This window comes from Perognathus longimembris, chromosome 17 (genome assembly GCF_023159225.1).
Source record: "Perognathus longimembris pacificus isolate PPM17 chromosome 17, ASM2315922v1, whole genome shotgun sequence".
In the NCBI taxonomy this organism is placed as follows: domain Eukaryota; kingdom Metazoa; phylum Chordata; class Mammalia; order Rodentia; family Heteromyidae; genus Perognathus; species Perognathus longimembris.
The window spans coordinates 13146357-13163604 of NC_063177.1; the positions used below are offsets into that span (position 1 = coordinate 13146357).

The window sequence follows — 17248 nt, forward strand, 5'->3', positions numbered from 1 at the left end:
AAAATTGCAAATTTCTAAATTAGGTTTTTTCTGTTTTGTGTTTTCTTAAAAGTGAAGCTTAAGCCAGGTACTGGTGGTGGCTCACGCATGTACAGTAACCAAGCAACTCAGGAGGCCAAGATCTGATGATGACAATTCAAAGCCAGCCTGGCAGAAAGGCTGTGAGACTAATCTCCAATAAACTACTCAGAAAAAGTGGGAAGTGGTGCTATGGCTCAAATGGTAGAGCACTAGCCTTGAGCACAGAGAGGCTAAGGGACAGAGAGCAGGCTCTAAGTTCAAGCCCTAGGACCAGAGGAAAAAAAATTGAAGCTTAAATAACTTCTTTGATTATACCATTTGCCACTAATTTTACTTTATCTATCTGAATTTTTAGTGGCTCTGGGGTTTGAACACAAGATATTGCACTTACTAGGCAAATGTTCTACCATTTGAGCCAATCTTCTAAACCTTGTGATTTATTTGTTTCTGGAGTAGAACTTAGAATCTTCCTTCCTCAGCCTCCTGAGCTCTCTTGATTATTAGCATATTCCAACATTCCAAGCTTCAGAGTTTTAGAAAGACAGCGGTTAGGTCACTACAAATAATTGTATAACCTTACTATTATTGGTAATAGTTTAGCTTACAAGAAACTTCAGAGTATGTTATTAGAGCTCAATGACAGTGGACTTTCATTGGGTAACAACTTGGTTCATGTGAAGAAAGGGATATCCAACATTTGAGGGTCTTGATGTGGTATCTCTTTAAAGTCAAGAAAATCCATAGACCTGTGTGTTCTTGTAGAGTGTAAAAATACTTGAGGTTTTAAATATGTCATCAGTGAAACTGACAGAATACAAAAAAAAGATCTTTTGTGATCTTCTGTATCTTTTGTGATATTAGAGATTGAACCTAGGGCCATGCACATACTATGCAAATGCACTACACCACTCAAGCCATACCCTAAGCCCATAAATTCTCCTTATACCTTTTATTTTTTAGACAAAACTGAAACCTAGGAAAGATCTATGATCTTTATGATCTTTTTTCCTACAGTTTTATAGTTTGGGTTTTGTTTCCAACAAGTTTAAGTAGGATAATTTGAAGCATTATATAGAGGAGAACAATTATAGTCATATACTCAAGTATATATTCCTATAAAGAATAGAAATCATCCTATTTAGTATAGTACATTGTTACCTTCATTAACTTTAACTATTATTTATATAGATTTCTTAGGCCTTGAATTAATCTGACTTATTAGCTGTTGATAAAACCAGCTAATGTATCTATCATCATTACATTTTATTTCCTGAGAATAACAGTGTACTTATTGTTTTTAAGGATGCCAGAAAATTATCTCTTGCCAAGATAACAACTGTTAGAATATCTCATGAAAAATAAGATATTCCACTGAGCACTTGTGGCTCCTGCCTGTAATCATAGCAGCACAGGAGACTGAGACCTGAGGATCACAGTTTGAAGCCAGCCCAGGCAGGAAAGTCCATGAGACTCTTAGCTCCAATTAACCACCAGAAAACCAGAAGTGGAGCTGTGGCTCAGAGTGATAGAGCACTAGCCTTGAGTTTAAGCCCCATAACTCACTGACTGACTGACTAAATAAATGAATAAATAAATAAAATAAGATATTTGTTAGAATTCCTGTGTTTTAAAAATTGCCTTGGTCTGGGAATATGGCTTAGTGGTAGAGTGCTTGCCTAGTATGCATGAAGCCCTAGGTTCGATTCCTCAGCACCATATAAACAGAAAAAGCCAGAAATAGTGCTGTAGGTCAAGTGGTAGAGTACTAGCCTGAGCAAAAGAAACTCGGGGACAGTGCCCAGGCTCTGAGTCCAAGCCCCAGGACTGGCAAAACAATAAATTAAAATATAAAATAAATATTGCCTTGTTTTCTGTTTTTACCCTGCACTTCTTCACTGTGGGTTTGTACTGCATTCATTTTCTCCAGGTTCTCCAGTGCCACAGACTCAGTCACCACAGTCTCTCTTATTGGGTGCTAGACTGCAAAGCGCCCCTACCCTCACTGATATCTATCAGAACAAGCAGAAGCTCAGAAAGCAGCATTCTGACCCTGTGTGCCCATCCCATGCTGGGGCTGGGTACAGCTACTCACCTCAACCCAGTCGGCCAGGCAGCCTTGGAACCTCTCCCACCAAGCACATGGGATCCTCTCCACGGAGTTCTGATTGGTTCTTTAAAACTCCTTTACCAACAATTATTGGCTCTCCTACTAAGGTGTGCTTCTTTTTCTTTTCCTTTTTATATTTTTATTGGCATCAGGTGGCTGTACAAGGGAGTTACATTCTGACATGTCCACATATGCATGCAATATACCTTAAGTAGACTCACTCCCTACATCTCATTTTCCCTTTTTCTCCTTTTCTAAAGGAATATTTTAAAAACTTGGATGGGTTTGGGAAAGGATTCATGATAAGCAAATAGCCATAATTTTTTTCAAATGTACAAGACCTCCATCACTTATGAAAGAAGGAAGTTATTTTAAAGAGCACTTACTGTATGCCTTATACCATGTCAATACTTTATTTTGTTGAATGTTTTATTTCAATGATCGTAATCTCCAAGAAAAGCTTACTGAGGCTTAGAAAGTATAAATGAACTGCCCAATATCAAAAAAGCTGTCAATAGAAGAGCCAGTATTTAAAGCCACTTCTAATTCTAAAATGTATACTCGTTAATCAGTGAACTATAAATCTTGACAATTCTGAACCTTCTTGCATCATATTAACTAGCTTATATTTCTTTAGACCACAGCTCCTTTCAAAATCCCTAAAACGCAAGCATCTTCCAACCTATTAGCCTTGGTTACTCGTCATGGGCCTGTTGAAGGGCAGTCTAAAGATGGGAATGACCCACGTGAATGTTCCCATTGCCTGTTGGTACAAGGAAGTGAGAGGCATCGATCTGAGCAGCAGAGCAAGGCAATGTTTGGCAGGTAAAAGACTGATTGCTCCCTAACCTTAAAATGGAAACTATAACAGCAAATTAAAAATTTCTGTTATAAAAGCTACCAGACTATATAAGTTGCTAGTTTATGCCGTAAGACTAACAATATGCACTGTTCATTTAGACTGTCTAAAAACCCCAGATGCTTCCTAAAATTGTGTAGATACAGAGTTCTTCCTAACTTCTTGGCTATTCTATTTCTGTCTTTTATTTGGGTTATAGGATTGTTACCATCTGTTTGTTAGCTCTTTGACTTCTCATTAACCTGTCTCTGCTTTGCCATTATTAACATCACTGCTCTTTTTAGGTCTGTTAGTACTGGAAAGTTATCGGATCAGCAAGTGAAAGCACCTTTAGGTGGACACCTGGGCAACACAGATAGTTTAAACACAGAACGACCAATGGATATAGGTAAGAAAAGTATAGTTTCTTTGGGAACAGGTAATTTGTTAGCATATGTATAGTTTCTTACCACATTTTAATAAAGCTTAATGGCCAAAACAATACAAGTGTATTTTCTTAACAGTTCTGGAGGTTATCTCTGTTGTCTCATCTTCTCAGTACTTGTTAAATCAGAGGCTTGCTTAGGATCTTGAAGATCAGAAGCCTATGTATGAGTTGGAAGAATTTTCCAACCAAAATTGTTTATCAGTAGAATCACACTGCCCAATCTTAGCCTAAACACACATGTACTCTACAGCATTTTAAAAATAGCAACCTGAACCTTTTTTAGTTGTTCCAGGAATTGTTACATTTATAGACCACTTGTATCCAGATTAGTTTAACTCTGTTTTTAAACAGAGTGGAAGCTTAGACCCTAACTTGGGCTTGTTTAATCACATTTTCAGAGGCTAGATTGTCAGAAACGCCCGGTGATTATTATATACACTCAAATTTTGGTGTTATCTCTTTGTTCTTATTCTTGCTTTCACTGTCATTTTGTAATTGACTCTCCTGAACACCCAGGGGAGAAAATATCTGGGACAACAAAATATCTGATTGAAATGGTTTCTAATCTAAATAAAATGCTGTAGTAGTTAATAGTTCACTGTATTGTTGGCTTGCTGCATAGTTTCTAAGGAGAAGTTCAGTGTAATTCTTTTTTTGGTACTGGGACTTGAAGTCAGAGCCTTTTGTACTTAGCTTTTATAGCTGGTGCTCCACCACTTGAGCCACATCTCTACTTCCAGGTTTTTTTTTTTTTTTTTTTTTTTTTTTTTTGGCCAGTCCTGGGCCTTGGACTCAGGGCCTAAGCACTGTCCCTGGCTTCTTCCCGCTCAAGGCTAGCACTCTGCCACTTGAGCCATAGCGCCGCTTCTGGCCGTTTTCTGAATATGTGGTGCTGGGGAATCGAACCTAGGGCCTCGGGTATCCGAGGCAGGCACTCTTGCCACTAGGCTATACCCCCAGCCCTACTTCCAGGTTTTTGCTGATTAGTTGGAGATAAGAGTACTTTGTATTTCTCTGCCTGGGTTGGTTTGGAATCAAAATTCTCAAATATCAGCTTCCTTGTTAGTTAGATAAAATTTTAAGTGTATTTCAGGTGTTAATTGCCAATCCAGCTCTGAAATACTTTAACATTATATTGAATTTTCTGATTAAAAACTAATATGGAAGTCAAAATGTCCCTGTAATCTCACAAATAATAACATTGTACAATAATACAACATTTGGCAAACTCTTTCTTGTAGCTCCTGCAGGATCCTGTGGTGTTGTGCTGACACTGCCAGCAGGAACAGCAGCAAGTTCCAGGGCTGTCCTCTTCACTGTGGGTTCTCCTCCACACAGTGCCACAGCCCCAACCTGTACCCATATGGTCCTGCGAGCAAGAACCACCTCAGGTGAGGAACGATTGTTAAGTTCTGACACTCATGGTACTATTAAACATCTCAGTTAAATGTTGAAGGTTTATTTTAGTATATCCAGTAAATTTTTTTTGAAAATGAGATGTTCTTTTTGTTTTGCTTTTTAGAAACAAGTTTTATTTTATGTTTATGCTTGGTTAATCAGACTAATAGATTTTTTCTCAAAAATAAAGGAAGTGTTCAAACTGAACTTGAAATCAGTAGATGTCATCACCATATGTATTATTTCTTGTGTCCTTTAATCCTTTTATTCTAAATAATACCAATCAAGATATTAGTAAATTAATAAGCAAAGTATAGAAATAGATAATAGGAAGTACATCTAAAGCCTTATTTTTAAAAAATTTTAATCTGTTTTTGCTGGGTACCAGTGGCTCACTCCTGTAATCCTAGCTACTCAGGACGCTGAGATCTGAGGAACGTTTGAAAGCCAGCCCAGTCAGGAAAGTCCATGAGGCTCTTACCTCCAATTAACCACCAGAAAACTGGAAGTGGTGCTATGACTCAAAGTGGTAGAACACTAGCCTTGAGCCGAAACACTTAGGGACAGCACCTAGGCCCAGAGTTCAAGCCCTACAACCCACCAAAAAAAAATCTGTTTTTTCTTTTGGCGCTGGTGCTAAGGCTTGAACTCAGGGCCTGAGCTGTCCCTAAGCTATTTTTTCTCGGGTCCCTATGTTCATATGTTCAAATAGGTTAAAGGCTTGAGGATTTTTCTTTGAACTTTTATTAGTTCAGGAGGTTTATTCAATAAATACAAAGAGTGGGTGTGAATGCCCTTCTGACCTAACTCTGGACATTGTGCCGTGTGTCCTGTGTTCCTTGTAGTTGGATCCAGCAGCTCAGGAGGCTCCCTGTGCTCTGCGAGTGGCCGAGTGTGTATGGGTTCCCCACCTGGGCCAGGCTTGGGCTCTTCTCCACCAGGAGCAGAGGCTGCTCCCAGCCTGAGATATGTGCCTTATGGTGCTTCACCCCCCAGCCTGGAGGGGCTCATCACCTTTGAAGCTCCTGAACTACCAGAGGAGACATTGATGGAGGTAGCAAAGAAACTACAGTGGAATGTTAATGTAATGATATGATGGGAATGTTTTAGCAATGACAAAGAGCAAAATACATCAAATAATTCTGAGGTTATGTTCTTCTCTTTTCTGTTTGAAAAGCATTGCTGGAACCTAGGTGTAGTCACTCACACCTGTAAATCTTAGCTAGTTGGGGAGGTAGAGACTGTGGATTATAGTTTGAGGCCAGCTTGGGCATACAAGTTTGCAAGACTTCATCTCAACCAGTTGCTGGACACAGTAGCATGTTCCTGTTACCCCAGCTACAATGAAGCACAGTGGCTGGGCACAAGTGGTGTGTATCCTCAGTGACATTGCGAAGCACAAGTAGGAGGACCGCAACCTAAGCCATGGTGCCCCAGCAGAAAGCAAGATTTCGGCCTTGAAAATAACCAAGGCAAAAAGGGGATGGAAGTATGGCTCAAGTGGAGAATGCCTGCCTGGCAAGTAAAAGGATTGGCATTCAGTCCCCAGTACTACCAAATAAAATTTTAAGACAAAACATTGCTGGCATATTTGCACACTAATGTTGACTATGACATTCTGTCCATAGAAATCCTTGTCTCAAAAGAAATGACATATCAGGATGTAAGATATCACAAGTAATGTACACACGCCCTACTATGTAACTGTACCCTTTTTGCACAATACCATGTCAAAAAATTTTTTTCTTTAATTAATAAATAAATTACAAAAAAAAAAGAAATGACATGGCTGGGAATATGGCCTTGTGGTAAAAAAAAGTGCTCGCCTCCTATACATGAAGCCCTGGGTTCGATTCCTCAGCACCACATATATAGAAAAAAGCCGGAAGTGGCGCTGTGGCTCAAGAGGTAGAGTGCTAGCCTTGAGCAAAAAGAAGCCAGGGACAGTGCTCAGGCCCTGAGTCCATGCCTCAGGACTGGCAACAAAAACAAAAACAAACAAAAAAAAAAGAAATGACACATATAGGTTATGTGTTCTTAATTTTTTATTTAAAGTTTATTTACTATTTGTAGTCTAATTTCGTTGTTTTAGAGAATATATGTCCCAGTCTTGTCTCAAACTCCTGATCCTCTTGTCTTAGCTTCCCAATATTAGGACAACAGATGTGCATCACTCAAACCCTGCTGTGTAGAGTTTGGAAAGGGAGGTTATACGTGCAGTTCTGGGTTTTTTTCTCAGAATCTTGTGTTGCTAGTCAGGTAGTCTACCACTTGAACCATACCTGTAGCCCTTTTTATTTTAGAAATTACTTTTCAGATAAGGTCTTTATGTTTTTGCCTGTGCTACGCTAGACTATGAACTTACTATTTATACCTCTTGCATAGCTGGAATGAAAAGTACACACCACCACATTCAGCTTATTGGTTGAAATGGGATCTTGCTAACTTTGCCCAGGCTGACCTCAAACCATGATTCTCCCAGTCTCTACCTCCCAAGTAGCTAGAATGACAGATGTGAACCACCATGCCTAGACCTTCCAGATCTTTTAGTTTAGTTATATTTCAGATATGATCTCCTGGGTTTTCTTGAACCAGCCTTGGCCCTGCCTGTGCCTCTCTCTCTTTTTTTTTTGGCCAGTCCTGGGGCTTGGACTCTGGGCCTGTGCACTGTCCCTGGCTTCTTTTTGCTCAAGGCTAGCACTCTGCCACTTGAGCCACAGTGCCACTTCTGGCCATTTTCTGTATATGTGGTACTGGGGAATCGAACCCAGGGCCTCATGTATATGAGGCAGGCACTCTTGCCACTAGGCCATATCCCCAGCCCGCTGTGCCTCTCTTGTAGCTGGAATTATAGTTGTGAGCTACCATACTTAGCTTATTGTTTGAGTTTGGGTTTCATTAACATTTTTCCCCAGGCTGGCCCTGAATCACAACCCTTCTGTTTCTGTCTCCCATTAGCTGGAATGACAAGCACAGCCCTTTTGCCTGGACTCTGTTGCTGTTGTTGTTGTTTTTGGCCAGTCCTGGGCCTTGGACTCAGCCCGAGCACTGTCCCTGGCTTCTTTTTGCTCAGGGCTAGCACTCTGCCACTTGAGCCATAGTGCCACTTCTGGCTTTTCTATATATGTGGTGCTGAGGAATTGAACCTAGGGCTTCATGTATACAAGGCAAGCACTCTTGCCACTAGGCCATATTCCCAGCCCCACTATTGTTGTTTTTAAATAAGTTCTCACTCTGTAACTCTGGCTGGACTCAAATTCTTGATCCTTCTATCTCCACTTTCCAAATACTAGAATTACAGATGTATGTTACCACAACCCAGCTAATTGTAGGTTTTTTTTCTTAGGATTTGACATAGCCCTCACATTTGCTCAGCAAACTCTCTACCACTTGTCACATCCCCACCCTTTGCCTTTATTTTGTTTTTCAGATAGAATCTTGGTAAATTTTTGCACAAGTTGGACTGTGATACTCCTCCTTTTGCCTTCTGAGTGGCTGATTATAAGAATGAATCACCATTCTCATTTTTTTTTCTTTTTTGGTACTGGTGATCGAACTCAGGACATTGCACTTGCTACGCAAGTGCTTTGCCACTGAGCTACATCCCAGCCCTCATTTTGTTTTTGAGATGAGATCTGGCTAACATTTTGTTTAGACTCCCATGAACTATGATCTTCCAGGTCTCTTTCTCTGAATAGTTGGGATTACCAACATAAGCCACCACACCTATCTTATCTGTGGGATTTTTAAATCATGATTTTGCTTTTTAAAAAATTAATTTTTTCTGGGGATATGGCTTAGTGATAGAGTGCTTGCCCTGCATGCATGAAGCCCTGGGTTCGAGTCTTCAGTACCACATAAGCAGAAAATGCCTAAAGTGGCTCTGTGGTTCAAGTGGTAGAATGCTAGCCTTGAGCAAAAGAAGCTCAGGGACAGTGCCCAGGCCCTGAGTTCAAGCCCCAGGACTGGCAAAAATACAAAATAAAATAAAATAAGTTTTTACCTTGAAGTTTTTTCCACAAGGTAAAAGAATGCACTAGGTTTAAGAAACAGTGCTGTAATTTTAAACCTAAGTTTAAAATACAATGCTCTAAGACCTTGTCTCAAAAAAACTAGTAATAGATCAAGCCAGATTAGTCATTGATACATAAATACAGCTGTAAGCAGACTGGATCCAATTCTATAGGATACAGAAGCATATAGTCTGAAGTTTGCTCAGTCCAGAAGCAGAGGAGTTCATTTTAGGATCACAGAGCTGAGGCCACTCAGTTCTCACTCCTAACTCAAAACACTCAGTACAAAATATTTAGTCCCCTAAAAGCCTGAGGTTTAAGTTAAAATGATAATTTTCTAGGCCAGATGAAGAACAAACTCGATTTTGTAGAAATAAAAATTAATATTTTACATAGTTATAAAATATTACATGTTAATTTTTAGATGTGATTCTGCATAAATGTCAGTAATTTTTCTAATATATCTAATCCAATATAAAATTTGAACAGTAATCCTGTTCTTTAGTCCCTATCAAATGAGACAAATTATGTTCAGGCATGTGTTCCATCTCTAGAAAAATGATTCTACTCTGTTTTTGTCAGGGCCTAGGCATTACTGACCTTTTTTGCTCAGGACCTTTTTGCTTTACAGCTTTGAGCCACAGCTCCATTTCCATTTTTCTGGTGGTGAATTGAAGATAAGTGTCAAAGACTTTCCTGCCCGAGCTGGCTTCAAACTGTGATCCTCAGATTTCAGCCTCCTGAGTAGCTAGGACAACAGGCATGAGCCACCAGCACCCAGCTGGTTTTCCTTTTCTAACCATTAAAGAAAAGAACTCCTTTTGCCCTAGTTTGGATTTCAAAATCCCTTATAATGAAAGACAAATCTCAAAAGAGAATTAATTTTAGAATATACATTTTAAAATGATGTTTTGATTCCTATGCTTAACTTAGTAAGTCACTGAATTACAAGAAATGAGAACTTTGGGGCTGGGAATGTGGCCTAGTGGTAGAGTGCTCGCCTCGCATGCATGAAGCCCTGGGTTCGATTCCTCAGCACCACATATATAGAAAACAGCCAGAAGTGGTGCTGTGGCTCAAGTGTCAGAGCGCTAGCCTTGAGCAAAAAGAAGCCAGGACAGTGCTCAGGCCCTGAGTTCAAGCCCCAGGACTGGCATAAAAACAAAACAAAACAACAACAACAAAACGAACAACAAGAAATGAAATTTTGTTATTAGGAATTACTGTTAACTAGAAGCCATCAAAAACTAAAAAAAATTTGAAATGATAAGTTTGTAGAATTAGTTGAACTATTAAGTGTGATTTAAGATTCAGAAGTGGTAGCACACACCTGCAATCTCAATTACTTGGGGAGGCAATAGCTGGAGGATCACAGGTTTGAGGCCATTGATGACTCCATTATGAGACCCTCCATCTCAAAAGAGAAAAATGTATGTCTTATTGTAAAGAATGTCCTTGTGGTCTCCATGTCTGTTTGTCATGTTTTTGTCTCAGGTATATTGATATAATCTTTCCATATTGGTTTTTGTTTTGGTTTTTTTTCTGGTAAAAGCACAGAACTTCTTTCTTTGGAGTTACTTGTGTAGGTACTCATACATACACAGAAGCACACTCCTGTTTTATTTCACTTATGTTTTTGTAAACAGCTCTCTTAAATTTAAAGTGAATCTCCTCTGATCATTCTGTCATTCATAAGTGTGGGAAAACACTATATAGAAAATATACACAGAAATTCTAGATCTGAAGTGTTCTAAGATAGATTATTTTTTCTGCAGCGAGAACACACAGACACCTTACGCCATCTGAATGTGATGCTGATGTTCACCGAGTGTGTGCTAGACCTGACAGCTGTGCGGGGAGGGAACCCTGAGTTATGCACATCTGCTGTGTCCTTATACCAGATTCAGGAAAGTGTGGTCGTAGACCAGATCAGCCAGCTAAGCAAAGACTGGGGGTAGGTACTTCTCCTGCCACATATTTCCAGATTTCTTTATGCTTCCTGTAATCTATGTCTAAGACATAATCTCATCTGTAAATTGTATCTCATTAGTAAAATCTGCAAGGGAATCTGTATTTCACTGTATAAGGTTGCTGTGTGAGCCAAGAGTTATATAACCTTAGCATTACCTTTTTCTTGTGATTTATAACATTGAAGATACTTTATGATAAGGAAGTGGAATGGAAATGAATGTTTATTTTTTATTCATATTTCAGTTTCTCCATACCAAGCCTTCTTCCTTCAGGAGTTAGTTTTGCAATAAAGAAATTAAGGAGGAACTAAGTTTAAGTTCAACCTAGACTTCATAGTGAAACATTGTCTCCATAAAAGAAGAGAAAAAGAATCAAGGAGCCTGGGGCTGGTGGGCCACTCTTGGAATCCTAACTACTCAGGAGAGTGAAAGCTGAGAGGATCATGGTTCAAAGCCAGCTTGGTCAAGACACTCTTTATCTCCAATAAACTACTCAGAAAAAGCCCGAAGTGGCACTATGGCTCAAGTGGTAGAGTACTAGCCTTGAGAAAAAAAATCTCAGGGACAGTGCCCAATCCCTGAGTTCAAGCCCCAGGAATGGCACAGAAAAAAAAAAAAGAATCAAGAGATTGAACATGGTGATACATTTTCCTGTAAAACAAGCTATTTGGGAGGAAATCAAGAGAAACAAGATACAGGGCTAACCTGTATCTTGCAAAATATTAACGAGACCCCCATCTCAACTATACTCCAATCCAAGCTGTATGGGAAACAAGTAGGTAGATAGTGAATTGAAGCTGACCTCAGACCAAACTGTCATTAAATACTAAATTGTGCAAAACAAAAATACACACATAGCAAAATACTAGTGGCTCACAAATGTAATTCTAGCGACCGAGGAGGCAGAGATCTGAGGATTCCAGTTCAAAGATAACTTGGGTGGGAAAGCCCATGACACTCATCTTCAGTTAACCAGGAAAAACCTGGAAGTAGAACCATGGCTCAAGTGATAGCTTTAAGCTAAAGGACAACACCCAGAACCCTGATTTCAAGCCCCAGTACCGCTGGGTCTTGGATGGAAAAGAAATGCAAAAGCTATCTGAAAAATAACAAAATGAATAAGGAAGCTATCCTTTTAGAAAAGATATTCCAGTGGTTGGCTAACAAATAATGTTCTCCTCCTGTCTTCCCATGCAGGCGAGTAGAGCAGCTGGTGTTATACATGAAAGCAGCACAGCTGCTTGCAGCTTCCCTGCATCTTGCCAAAGCCCAGATCAAGTCGGGGAAACTGAGCCCATCCACAGCTGTAAAACAAGGTACAGAGCAGATGGCAGTATGTAGCTCCAGGGTGCCTGGAGGTGTCCCTTCCCATCTCACCAAAAGAAATACCCAGTATGCTTAACAAGAAAAAATAAAAGGTGCTAGGGCTTGGGGTTTCACCACCACTTAAAGAGAAGTCAGAAGTACTTTATTCTGTTTTCATACTGAAAAATCCTCGAACCCCAATTCATGTCCTTCCCTGAAGTGATCATGAAATATCATTCCTCTTCTTTCAGGAGGAAATGTGTATATATTCTTGTTATTTCTGGAGGGAAATTAAAACTAATTTCCATCTCCATTCTTTTTCAGTTGTCAAAAATCTGAATGAGCGATACAAATTCTGCATCACCATGTGCAAGAAACTTACAGAAAAGCTAAATCGCTTCTTCTCTGATAAACAGAGATTTATTGATGAAATCAACAGTGTAACTGCAGAGAAACTCATCTATAATTGTGCTGTGGAAATGGTAACCTTTTTATGGTTCAGTATTGATTAGTACTACATTACTGATAAGAATGTCTTTGGAACTGAACGCCTACTTAACATTATCGTCCTTGGAAAAAAGAGACTTATGTCCTAAACTCAAGCCTTAAGTATCATGGTTACCTCCCACTAAAGAGATAATTCAGCTTAACCATTATTTAAGTGGTACTTAATGTAATATAATTTATTTAATGAACTTATTGGAATTTATAAATCTATTGAAAAAATACTATTATATCACTCCTGTTAAAGTGTACTAGCATTAGACATAATCTCATTTTTTATAGACTGTTTCTAAAAGTTGTAGCTGGATCTATTTCCACAGTTTCTGCTATTGAAAAAAATTTTAACTTGATAAAACTGTTAGAAAATATATTGTTAGCCAATCCACAATAGTTATGTGCTCAGGTTCTATTTGTTACCTTTATTGAAGTTTAGGCACCAAATGAAAACTACTCATCCAATTTTTTGCTTTAATATAAAAATTATTTGGGTTTTTTTCCTACTGCAAAAAAATTGCAGTAGGAAATTTTATGAAATATATACAGATATAGAAACTACTAATGAAGTGACTAAGTGGGGAAATGTATTGACTAATCTTTTTTGACCATATTAACATAATAGATCTCTCCTATTTGTCTACTTGTACTGTTCTTACACTGTTGGCATTATTTTGAAAGCCATTAAAATAGTCAATAGTCATATAAAAATAACTTTGGAATATAAACTGAATAATATAGATTATGTTGCTACAAACTATTCGTAGGAATAATATAGAATGTATTACTCTATACTGATTAAAGGATCAGAAGAATTTTGTGCCAGGAAAAGTGTCCTTTAATAAGGAATCATATAACAATATGACTCTTGCCTTTTTTGTAGTAATAGCCCCTTTAGTAGATTCTTCCTTGGTGTTTAGTTTACTAGAGTATTAATTCATTCAAATGTGTTCACTTTAGGTAGCCACTATTTAAAGTTGCTTTGCCAAAATACATTCACATTTTCTTGGAGAGCTTAAGAATCTTCTTGTTCTTGTTGACTGGTTCCAGGTTCAGTCTGCAGCCCTGGATGAAATGTTTCAGCAGACTGAAGATATTGTTTATCGCTATCATAAAGCAGCCCTTCTTTTGGAAGGCCTAACTAAGATTCTACAGGACCCTGCAGATATTGAAAATGTACATAAATGTAAGCTGATTTACACAATAATCTACACAGTTACACTTTCCATAGTTTTAGTTATTCAAGGTCAAACAAGGTCAAAATGTTAAGTGGAAAACTACAGAAATAAACAACCCATAGTTTTAAATTTTGCCTTTTCTGAGTAGCATGATGGAATCTTGAGTGGTGTTTTCAATGCCACCTGTCATGACTCATCCATTTGTCCAACATATTCATGCTGTATATATTAACCATCCATACGTTATTTAATATCAGTCTCAGTTATCTGATCTACTAATCTTATATTTCAGTGTTTGGTAGATTTTGGTAATATCTGTGGCTTCAACTAGGAGTATTGGGACATATCCTTTGAGGATAAGGAAGGACCAATGTGTTACTGATTAATTTTCCTCTGTAGATGTATAGTGGAAAGACCTGAGAGTTTAGAATGATACTGCATGAGTTGAGTGTTGGCTTTCTAAACTTGAGCATGTATATCACCTAACTCAGTACCTTTTCCCATAAGATGGAAATAATAATGCCCACTTCACGGAATTCTGAGGGTTAGAGATAATGCATGTAAAAGCACAGATGACTTTTGTTATAGTCTTTAAATTTATAAAGTACATTACTTGGTTAGCTAAATACGTAGGAAGACAGTTTTGCTACTAAATTCAACTGTTTTAAGTGACTGAAGAATCCTATAATGATCCTATTTTCTTTAGATTTGGTAGAAGGTATCAAAGTAGTAGATACCAGGATGATACTGCTACTTACCATTATAAACCCACTAATCTGAGTGTTTTAGGTGGTGTGGTAGACACCTTGGAGTGCATATGTTCATACCACACTTTGAATAGTGACAAAGGGATGACAGTCCTAAATTTATTTGTACTTAGGAGCAAACTAGTTGTTAAAATCTAAATGTTCTCTATGTAATGCGTTTATCTGAACTGCAGCATTTTGCAACACAACGAGAAATTGTTTCCAAACTATCGCTATATAGAAGAAAATATATTCATTTCTGTTAACTGTGGGGGAAAGATAGAAATGATGATGATAGTTAAGATGTTTTTCCCGTTAGTTCTTCTGTCCTTGGTTTTGAAAATACAAATAGCTTTTGGGGCTAGAAGGGTGACTTGAATAAGAGAATGCCTCCTCAGTGAGCGAAGAAGTCCAGAGTTCAACTGTTAGTATTTCAAAAAAAATAAAAAGAATAAATAACAGGAAGTAGAAATGGCTTGGTTTTGCTTATGAATTTAATTTTTAATTTTTTTCTAGATAAATCTAGTATTGAAAGAAGACTGTCGGCACTGTGCTGTAGCACTGCAACTGTGTGAGCAGCCAGCTTGTTTATAGACCGCTATGGGAGTATGAGGTGACTGGAATTACAGCTTCCCATCCCAAGGAAACTGTAGTTTCCAACTGGTGACTACCAAAGAACAAGCAGTGATTTAGAAAGAAAAAACAATCCAAATACTACATGTTCGTAGAAAAATCTGCCTTATCAGAAAAGTCACTCCCCTTTCCCTTTTTCCTTTATAGAAGCAGAAGCAAGAATATTCCACTTGGCTCCCAGTTGAAATTGGTAAATAAATATACCTTAGAACTAGAATCATCAGTACAGTTATTCTTATGGATAATTAAACATAAAACAGATTAAATGGCACTTCACTCAGTTCACGGAGCAATGTATGAAATTCTTTGTGTTTGCTGAGGTGTACACAAGCTAGAGTCAATACCTCATTCAGGCAATTTGATATTTAGAGTAAATTTGTCTGAATTTGAGTATGCATCTTAAAAAGCTCGAGAAGAAATAGTTTAAGAAGCAGCAAAAGGTGGTTCTTGGAAGAAATTTTGAAATCTTCAATTTAATCTAATATGGACATATTAATCTTACAGAATCTTTCATATTGCACTAATTTATTAAAACAACCGTGTATTGGATTTTGCAACTTAAAACTAACAGAGGCACAATGGACTTGTTTAAAATATTTTACTTGATTATATACATAAACCTTTTTTCCAGAATTCACATATAAATCTCTATTGAACTTTTAAATGGTCATGACTTGTGTTCATGTGAACCTTTGTGTTTTTTTAACCTGTTTATCTATACTTATAGATCTCCTCAGTAATGTTTGAGTTGCTTTCTGTTTGCATTTTTTGTTGTGCATGCAGAATGTGCATTGATGCCTGTGACCTTAGGTTTATTAAAGGCTAGATTTATTTGGGCAGTATTAGAAAAACTATCATGAATCAAGAGATAATCGTGAGAATTTTAATAGGGCCAAAACAAAATGGTGATAAAAAGATCACTAGTGATGTGAAGCTTCTACATGAAGTTAGTGAGAAATGAGGTTTGTTTCCTCTTAGGAAAATGGGCAGCTCTTTCCAGTCTAATATGTATTTTTAATGTTAATCCTGACAGTTCACCAAATAGCTAGTCATGGAGAATGCAAGCAGTTAACATCCTTCCAGGAATGGTTCCTACTTGTATATTGTTTGATTTCTTTTACTTCCCTGCTTGAATACTTGAATAAACCATTCACCAGTTTTAATCTTATTTTAATCCTTTCAGATATAATAATCTACATTCTTGACAGTGGCACAGAGCTCTTCAGCATCACTCTGATTTTAGTGTGCTGATAAAATCTGACAAACAACATGATTTTCTTTACTTGGACAAAGTAATGTAATTTTTACCTTATTTATCTGTATGAAATTTCAGCAGTTAATTTGAACATTTATTTATATGATGTTTGTATTTTTAGGTCTTTAATACAGTGTTTCTACCTCTCATTTGTAACTGCATGCATTATTCTTGAAACTAGGTAAAACTCACTGAATCGTTGTATAATAGCCTTTTTATTATTGCCTGTATAAATGTATATTAAGGTAAAATAAAACTGACAGTGTTTCTAGGTTACAGTTGGGTCCATATTGAGTGGCTTGTCATGCCAGATACTTCCTTAGTGAGACTGAAGACTTGGTCATTAATATCTTTATGCCCTGACCCAGGATTTAAAGCTCTCAGTGACTGTCAAACAGGCTCTCACAAACTTAGACTGTTCAGTAATGATTTCTCCCCCCCTTGCATTAACAATATTGTATTTCGTGTAATATTTTAGAGTTTACAGTGTGTTTTCATTCTTGTTATCTTAGTTGTTCCTCCAAGCAGGTGGGTTTATTCTGCCCTCTCCTCTCCCACTTTTGTTTTTCTTTAAGTGAGACAGGTTCAAAGAGAGTATGATTGATCTGAAGTCAGAAACTAGGCAAGTGGTAAAGCCACTTTTGTAATCCCAGATTCATTCTTCTTCCTCTTGTGTAACAAAGGTGTTGTGGTAGGTGGTGTGTGTGCAACAATGAAGTCTCAGCAGCAGAGAACAAACTGTAAATTCATGGGTTCTGGTTATACTTCCATATCAAGGCTAATGGTTTTAAAAGATTTTTGCCTTGATTATAGCAATAATAAACAAGTGCTTTATGTT

The 17248-nt window shown here is 37.8% G+C and overlaps 1 protein-coding gene across 3 annotated transcripts in view; it reads left to right on the forward strand.

Moving 5' to 3' along the window:
* The window catches only part of Ulk2 (unc-51 like autophagy activating kinase 2), an 86205-nt gene extending 68957 nt beyond the window's left edge, over positions 1-17248 (forward strand). For all 3 annotated transcript variants that reach the window (XM_048367306.1, XM_048367304.1, XM_048367305.1), the window contains 10 exons: positions 1949-2235; positions 2766-2953; positions 3272-3375; positions 4656-4805; positions 5658-5866; positions 10601-10779; positions 11993-12111; positions 12425-12582; positions 13649-13784; positions 15039-17248. In XM_048367306.1, coding sequence (XP_048223263.1) covers positions 1949-2235; positions 2766-2953; positions 3272-3375; positions 4656-4805; positions 5658-5866; positions 10601-10779; positions 11993-12111; positions 12425-12582; positions 13649-13784; positions 15039-15097 — 1589 coding nt within the window. In that variant the 3' untranslated portion in view covers positions 15098-17248. The remainder of the gene's footprint in view (positions 1-1948; positions 2236-2765; positions 2954-3271; positions 3376-4655; positions 4806-5657; positions 5867-10600; positions 10780-11992; positions 12112-12424; positions 12583-13648; positions 13785-15038) is intronic.